Source organism: Ursus maritimus, unplaced genomic scaffold (assembly GCF_017311325.1).
Source record: "Ursus maritimus isolate PB19 unplaced genomic scaffold, ASM1731132v1 scaffold_12, whole genome shotgun sequence".
Taxonomy (NCBI): domain Eukaryota; kingdom Metazoa; phylum Chordata; class Mammalia; order Carnivora; family Ursidae; genus Ursus; species Ursus maritimus.
The window spans coordinates 11,429,441-11,438,426 of NW_024423564.1; the positions used below are offsets into that span (position 1 = coordinate 11,429,441).

Consider the following 8,986-nt stretch of genomic DNA (forward strand, 5'->3'; position numbering starts at 1 on the left):
TTCTTCTGATTTTAACTCTAGATGAGAGAATAGCTTTTGACACTTAAGCCCAAAGATACTTTATTTTAATAAGAACTGTGTTTTACCTGGAGGTAGACTGGGGCATGTTATTTAATTCATTCAACAAGAAACATTAGGTGTCTACTATATGTGGCCACTGTGCAAAATGATGGGGATACAGAGTGACCAAGCAATAATTCCTGTGCTTAAGGACTTGATAGTGTAGGATAGGAGTGTCCTGGGAACGGAAAGCTATGTTTTTATGAGAGATGCCTTTAGTCTGTATTAAGGGATTCTGCAAGAAGGAAGTTCTTAAATATCTCAATCCATTTGTTAAAGTAAAAAGGTTTTAGGCTGTTTCTTGTTGTATTACAGTTTTCACAAAGATATAAAAAAGAAATTTCTTATCTTAGTATCAGGGACACTTATACTTCTTTTTGAATGATTAGTTTCTCTTAATGTAAAAGTCTCAGTTGCATTGATAATCATTGTGTGGTTTTAGAAAGCTTAAAGTCCTATTGTCGTCAGCCTTTAGTAAGTGTACAGAACTCTGGTGTGTATTTCATATGTTAGATTAATTCCTGGCTCCACTGTATGGCCCAATTTTTGCTTTTACTGAGTCTTTTTTATTTGCTTGTAATTAAGGTCATTAATATACATTATATTTTCTAACTCCTTTAAATCATTTTGGGAATAATGCAGATCATTAATTAGTCTTTCTACAGTTGTAGCAAAACTTTCTAATTGAACAAGGTTCTACTTTCTCTTTTTTCTTTATGATAATTTCTCACAAAATAGCTTAAAAATTTTAAGTAGCAATGCAACTTGGACTATTAAATTACTTAAAATCTTTTGTCATATACATATAAATAATACTTATGATGTGCTTTTAAAATGCTTTTTTTGGATTTTAAAATGTATACATATTCACTGTAGAAAATTAGAAAAGGAAGAGATGCATCAAAAAGAAAGTAAAAAAAAAAAAAAAAGAAAGTAAAGACCACCTTTTCCTACCAATAAGTGATAACTGCTCTTAGTATTTCCATCCAGTCTCTCTTCTGCGTGCATGTATAGAAACAAAACTTGGGCATCATTGTGTGTATATAATTTTACGTTCTTTTTTTCTATCATAGTGCATGAATTTTCCACAGAATTTCTTCAGACATGAATTCCTTCTTTTTTTTTTTTTTTTTTTTTTTTTAAGAAGGGGGGCATCTCAAGCAGATGCTCCACTGGGTGTGGAGCCTGACAAGGGGCTTAATCCCAGGACCCTGAGGTCATGACCTGAGCCAAAATTAAGAGTCAGATGCTTAAAGTCGACTGAGCCACCCAAGTGCCCCTTCATATATGAATTTCTCCAAAAACATGGTTTTAAATGATTGTACTCTATTCTGTTATATGGAGACACCTTGCCTATTGCTCCCCTATCTGGGTCACAGATTATTTTTCACAGTCAACATTTACACTAGAGGGGTATCTTTATATATAAATATTTAGCATATGATATTAAACATCTGCAATTATTTCCTTAGGGCTGATTTGTAGCACTGAGATTCCCGAATTAAAGGGTGTGAACAGTATTTTTTTTCCCTCTCCCCTTTAGTATTTTCTTTTTTTTCATCTATGGAGATTTTCAAAAATTAAAAAGTAGAGAGCATGGCATAATAGAATTCCACATACCCATCCCCTAGCTAGATGTGAATATTTTTAAGACGCCTAATAGATATTACCTAATTGATTTTTGGAAAGAGAAACGTAAGTGCCAGTTTACATTTATACCAGCAGTATGTGTGAGTCTGTATTTCACCTCATCCTCAGCAACATATATTCGCCATTTGACAGATGAAAAGTAAAAATTTGTTAATTTAACTCACTATTTGTTAATTACTAATGAGATTGGACCTTTAAAAATGTATTTATTAGCCAGTTTGTTAACTTGTTATTAATTTTTGTGGGTTCCAGGGGGATATGAAAGTTTAAATTTCTAATTTAGTAAAATCTGGGAAAAGTTGCAATTTCTTTATACTCTGAAAGCCCTTTACCATTTTGATATCTAGTAAAAGGCCACCTATGTTTTCTTCTAGTTTCTTTGTAGTTTTACTTTTAATAATTCTAATTCACTGAGAATTTTCCTTTTTGGTTTTTGATGTTTTATTGTCATATTGTAAGTAGTTTGTATTGTTATCTCTTGTTTTTCTGATAATAAGCTTTTAAAACATCCTGAAATAGAATTTGTAGCAGTATATTTTTGCATTTTTAATACTGTCTGTTTTAGTAGGTGGAGGCTCTCATGTTCAATTTACCTATTTTCTTGTGTTTTGGTAAAGATACACTTGGGTGACTGGTAAAGAGCCACTTACATACTGTGACATGAATTTGTCCGCTCAGGACCATCAGACCTTTTTCACCTGTGACACAGACTTTTTACGTCCTTCAGACACAGGTATGTGTCATATCTGTTCATGGGGTTACTAGTGGTGATGAAAATTATTTTAAAAATTCTTTGGAGTTACTTATTATAATATACAAAGTTATTTGGCTTGAGGTTGTTTGCATCATGGATAAGAGACCCAGATTAAATTGAAACTAAATATGAATGTAAACTAGGTTGTTTCACTACCTATCCTTCTTATAAAGAATTTAAAGTACTTTATAAAAATGTGAAATTGCTTCTTTTATTACTTAAAAAACCTTTCAGATCAAATACAGTAACTGCTCATGCAGAGAACAGTATACCCAGTTTGGTCTATGGAAGATAGTATCGAGACTCTTAAATACATGGTTAAAGACAGATCTTTATCACTGTTCTTTTACTTTGCCCTCTCCTTTCTTATCTATCCTCCTACTTTTATGCTTCCTGCTTTTATCCTTCAAGATCCAAATTAAAAGTCACATTCTCCAGGAACCCTTCTCTGGGAACTCCAGAGTTAAACACTTTCTTCTTTGTAGTTCCACAGTACTTAGTCCAAGCCTCATTGAAACAATTCTAGTTAATTTATTCAACCACAAACATTTACTTGTTAATTTTATCATGTAGTTTTAATGTTTATCTTCCCTAATAGGGTGGGAAACTTTGGAAAGCAGGGACGATATTCTCCTCATCGTCTTTGAATCCTTATCATCTAGCACATTGCCTGGCATACTGTAAATATTAATATTTATTCTTTGATGAAAGTATCAGTGAATGACCTTGGTGTCACAGATCTCTTAAGCAATTTCACTAATAAAGTGTAAATAGTAAGTGTATAGCACTTACTATGCACCAAGCACTGTTCAAAGCAATTTATGTAATTGTACTGATTTAATCTTCCCATCTTATGAGATAGGTACTTTTATCAGCCCCAGAAATAAAGGAATGGAAAAAAGAAAGGAAGGAAGGATAGATGGAAGAAAGGAAAGAAGGAAGGAAGGGAGGCAGACAGGCAAAGGCAAATCAAGTAATATGCCCTAAGTAACCTAGGTAATAAATGATAAAGATGGACTTCAAATTCAGGTCTGACTCTTAATTCAGGTCTACTCCTTCTACTCACTCTAGTGATATGCAAAAGAAAATCACCATGAGGGGTCTGAAAAGTAACCAGTTTTCTAGCATTGAAGTGAATTGTGATCTATATCTGTTGGACTAAATGTACTGAGGGTAAATGATAGCAGGAAATCCAAGGATCTTTGGAATGGTTACATAAAGGGGTTTAGTTGCAAAGAGGAGAAAAAGGAATTGCTTTATGTTTATATGCTTAGTGTTTATATTAATGGCAAAAGCGTTGGGTTGGGGAAATAATGGAAATGGAAATTAGTATGTTATGTTAACTTTAAGGACTAAAGTTGACTCTAAAAGTAACTCTAGAAATTTCTTCACCTCTTTATCACAAGCAGAATTGCAGACATTGGTGGGCTTTTCAAATAAGCGACCATGGCTATCCACTAAAGGCGTGCTCTTAAAACATTTTTGTTCACAGTCTCTTAAAGGAATTTTGAAAAACTATGTATCCTTTCAAACATTTTTAACTTGACATCATAAGATTAAATAATTGCAAAGAATATGATTTTTAGCATAGTTAAAAATAAAACTAGAATACCCTGTATTTGAATGTATCTCAAGAAATCTAATTACTTGATACCCACCATTATCCATTGAAAAAGACATTAATGAATACTCTTTAGCAGCAGTAAATTTTATGTAAGTCGTTCTGCTTCTTGAACTCATCCATTTCACACCTTTATGTTATTTTATTAAAATTATTATGTCCTTGAGAGTCTTTTATTTATCACACATGCTGTTTCACAATAAAATTTTTTTGTGTCAATTTTTTAAAATTTTAATTTCCTTTGATCATAAGGTTCTAAATGGTATCATGTACTTTAGTTATATTTTTGTCAAATCCTTGGACCTACACATTTGGCTTTCTCAGCTTTAGAAAATGTTCTCCATATAACCTAGTTGGCTGGTTGAGTTCTCATTGTCAGTTCTATCAACCAGATCAGTCCGACTTTCTGACAGAAAAGTCTGACTTCATTTTTCAAGTCAAATAAACATGTTAACATGCATCCCTATGACAACCATTTCTCTTCCTAATTTAGATTCTAAGATAGAAAGACAGATAATTCTTGGAGCTTTTCCTAGAGCCTATCACTTGGCCAAATAAGATTCCACCACCTTTATTATCCTTTACTAGCACCCCCTTTGCCTTGCTGTGAGGGGACCTCCCCTTAGGAGCAACACATTCTTTGATAGTAAGGGGGGAGGGGCGCTGATAAGTGGAACTGATAAAAATTGTTATCACTCCCTCCCCATACTGCAACGTACTTGAATTCAGAGCATCCAGGGGCCTGAATACTCTTATTTCTAATGCCAAGCTTCACTGTTAAGTAAAAGGAATTCCTGTTGTAGGTGCCTTGACAAAAAATGGCTGCCCTGAAACCCAAACTTGAAATTGTCCTTTGGGCACTTGGAGATTTTTACACTCTAGGGAGTGCACCTTAGAAACATTCAGGATGGGTGAGAAGTAAGTTTTTTTCTGTAAAGTAGAGGAAGGGAATATATCTTTTGGGGAGTGGGGAAGCAGATGGTGGGTAGGAAAGAGAAACTAGCATGATGGATAGACCAATCAGAGGAACATCCTTCAAGTAGATCAGTTCTAGGAAAGAGTCATATAAAGCTGAGACTTTATAAATTGGTTCTCTCAAAACCACGCATGCTATTTTGGTCCTTGCAAAGTTTCATGTACTTCTAGAGGTATGCATAATCCTAGGTAAATACTGAGCTCAAAGACACACTCTATCTATGAATTGATCCTTATTGATCTTTTCAGACACTCGCATAAAGGTAATGATTTATATCTGTAGTTTTATATTAAAAATGTACATATATATGTGATGTAACAAATTTCTCTTGATGAATTGTCATCAGTTACTAAGTTAGTAGATTCTGTTCTCAACCTATTGATTTATTTATTTAAGGTAGAAAACAAATTATCTTCAGGGCCAGCCAGCAGTGATCTGTCTTTGGTTTTTTTTAAGATTTTATTTTTAAGTAATCTCTACACCCAGTGTGGGGTTCGAACTCACAACTTGACATCAAGAGTTTCATGCTCTACCAACTGAGCCAGACAGGCACCCCAACCAGCAGTGTTTTTTGAATTATTTGTTTTCCTGGTATTTTCTCTTCAACACTTAACAATCAGGAGATTTGACATTTAAACCCAGATTTACACTTTTTAGAAGTTGGAAAATATGGCAAAACTGGACCTGTCTGTCCGCCTCGCAATAATCAGACCCAAGCTGTGACTCCCTCCTTTAGGTAGTGCACATGCTTTTCGTTTACACATTTATGTTTTCTGCTTGGTCTTTGTAGGCATCGACATTTACAACCCCTGATCTTGAGATTGGCTGTTCTCTTTTCTGACTGATAGTATATTGGAATATTATTTAACTTAAAAAAATAGATAAATTTGATTGAATTGCTAATCGCTTGTATTGTTTTTTAAGCATATCAAGAGCTCTTAAAGAGGACAGTTGGGCAGCTCTTTCTGCCCATGGGTCCTGTCCCTGTGCTTTAATAAAACCACCTTTTTGCATTTAAAAAAAAAAAAAAAAAGGACAACTGAATACTAAATCAGCATTTTCCTTTTAATTATTCTAAGCCTTGTTTTAGAAAGAAATACAAATTTTTCTTCTTGTACTTTATTTCCCCTTTCCCCTTTGGCTTGGAACTGAATTAGTTGTGAGGATTAATCTTGAAAGTCTGGATAGAGCAGTTGAAAACCTAAGAATAAGAAAAAATGCTTAAAGGTGGATCAGATGACCTTAGTGAAAAAGAAAGAAATGCAAATGAAGATGAGATAGTTTCCATGTATTAAATTAGCAAAGATTGATACTATTCAGTGTTGCTAAGTAGGGAAACAGTCACTCTCCTCCACTGCCTGAAAGAATGTAAATTAATACAATCTTATTGAGAAGAGTTTGGGAGTCTATATCCAAAATCTTTTAAAAGATGCATACATTTTAATCAACCATTCCACTTCTAGAAAGGAAATATCTGGTCAGGTATGCAAAGGTAGATGTTGAAAGATGGTTATTACAACATTTCTATAATTAGCAAAAAATTGGGTGCAAATAACTTAAAAGAATTACTTCAATAAATTTTGATATATATTTAATAGACTAGAGTACCAAAGAGCCATTTAAAATGTTGATAAAGATTTCGGTATCCAAATTTGACTTGTTCAGTTAAATCATGTAAGTTAAAGAAGAAAGCCACATCATTAAAACTGGCAAGTTTAATATTATTCTTAATTTTTATGTAATATTTTAATGTTTCAGCAAAACCCTATTCTTTACCTGGTTATTATCAGATGGGTGCTGACTTGCATCACCTTGTCAAGTTCAGGAAGCATTAGCTGTCAGACAGCTGGTGACATGTTCGATATGAGAAATGTATTTTTGTTACACAAGTGGAATATATTGTCTTCTTTTCTAAGCCAAGACTAATATTTTGTTTCCAAAGGAAAACTCAAACATTTTCCACATTATTCTTTCTGGACAGTTGTAGGTTTTTGTTCCAAAAGCAACATTCATAGATTCTCTATTTTTCTTATCAAACTTGAAATAGGCCAGATAGTTTCATGAATTTATTTTGTTTATTTGTTTGTTTAATATTTCAGAAACTTATTGTTTAGTATGAAATTTTATTTAGTATTTATTAGTATGAAATTTTCATTTTGGTTCAGTAATTGGTAGCAAAACTAATATTGTTACTCTAGAGAGATCTTAATTCAGTCTTTTGTTGAATGTTGGTAGAGACTGACATTTTCCATAAATGTACTGTATTCCAAATTAATGGTTTTTTCCACCTTTTTGTACAAAATGCAAATCCAAACATTCTTCCTGTATTGAATCATTAATTAGACAAAGACTTTGTTTTTAAGTGTTTTGTATATTTTTAGCAGTTCCGTAGATCCTTTTCAGAGTGATAAAAGAACTAGAATATTTCATATTGATTGTAGTTTGATGTCACCCAATTTTAATACATGTTTAGAAATATAAATGTTCATGTATAATAATGGTGCAGTTAACTGGATTAAATACCTTATATGTTGTTACTCAAATCAGAGAAAGAATATGTTTTTCTTATGTGCGATGCCTCCAAATTTAATGTAAATTTCTCATAAGATTAATGTGAACTGACACCCCAGTTTCTTGTTTCTTATGTTTAAGAACATGTTATTTAAATCTTTGTTTACTCTCCTAGCTCATTCTTCATACGTTTTGCGTAAGATTATTTATGTTTACCATCTCATCTACTTTTTGAAATATTTTTCCTACAGTTATGCAGAAGGCATGGAGGGAAAGAAATCCTCCAGCTCGAATCAAAGCAGCCTATCAAGCTTTAGAATTAAACAATGAGTAAGTTTGAAATATATGGAAAGTAAGTTTTGAAGAAAACTCAGGCAAATGATTTCATGTTATCTTTTGTCTCTTCCTAAGACACTTTGAGTCATTAGCAGTCCCCTTTCTTTTTTTGTATACCAGAGACAAATTTTGCAGTGTTCACAGACATCTGTACTTTGCTTCTGAAATTACAAACTTATCTGTGCTTTTGAGTAGAAGTTATCCTAGAGATACTTTTTAAAATGGAGAATGCTGACCTAATTGGTGATAATTCTTGATAGTTAAAGTGTACTAAAATACTTATGCCACCTTTTTAAATTTTGTTTTTCATTTAAATCATTCATTTAAAGCATTCATTCAGTCCTGAGAACTTCAGTTGCTAATGGGATTGGAGGCATGCGAAGAGGATTCAAAATAAGTAAAATGTAGCATTTATTTTTTATAGCTCTTTGTATCAATTCTATATTTTGAAAAGGCAAAATGTAAAATCATAAGTTAACCTAGTACTTAAATGGAATAGATCAATAAGTATTAATCTGATACTAAATAAATGCCAAGAGTAAAAGTATGGCCCCAGTTGGGGTTAATCAAGGAATGCTTCCTGAATGATGTGAATTTAGCCTTGTCCCCTGTATCCCTCAACAATCCCACCCCTTAAGATATATTATCATTATAAAGAAGACCTTCCCAAGGTGGAGCAAAAATCACAGTGTAGGGAACTCTAAAAGCAATGAATCAACTTTATTGAAACTCTGGAAACTAATCAGAAGTTTATAGCATCCTAGAAAATGCTAAATCAGTTTAAAAAACAGCAACATTTCTGTAAGTGAGCTTTATGGTGTTTTGACTTACACTGGTCCCATCCCCCACTCCCTTGCTCAGTGGCAGCCTTGAAGACAAAAGTCTGCATTCTAGGTATAGGTTCCTACTATCAGAGGAAGTGGAATGGATCTTATTCTTAAAGAATTGTGCTTGTTTATTTTGACCTGTCTGGTTGGCTCTCTGAAGGACCAGCTCAAAGGTCTTGTCTTTATTTGCATTAATTCAGAACTCTCCCAGCATTGACACAGCTACAAGGTGGGGGGGGGGGGGGGGGGGG

The 8,986-nt window shown here is 33.3% G+C and overlaps 1 protein-coding gene across 6 annotated transcripts in view; it reads left to right on the forward strand.

The window, feature by feature from the left end:
• The window catches only part of ST7L (suppression of tumorigenicity 7 like), a 128,333-nt gene that overhangs the window by 8,908 nt on the left and 110,439 nt on the right, over nt 1-8,986 (forward strand). For all 6 annotated transcript variants that reach the window (XR_005834058.1, XR_005834059.1, XR_005834057.1 and 3 more), the window contains exons 5-6: nt 2,328-2,443; nt 7,824-7,902. Coding sequence is in view for 2 of the 6 variants with exons in the window: in XM_040626897.1 (XP_040482831.1) it covers nt 2,328-2,443; nt 7,824-7,902 (195 nt within the window). In the remaining 4 variants the exon portion in view is untranslated. The remainder of the gene's footprint in view (nt 1-2,327; nt 2,444-7,823; nt 7,903-8,986) is intronic.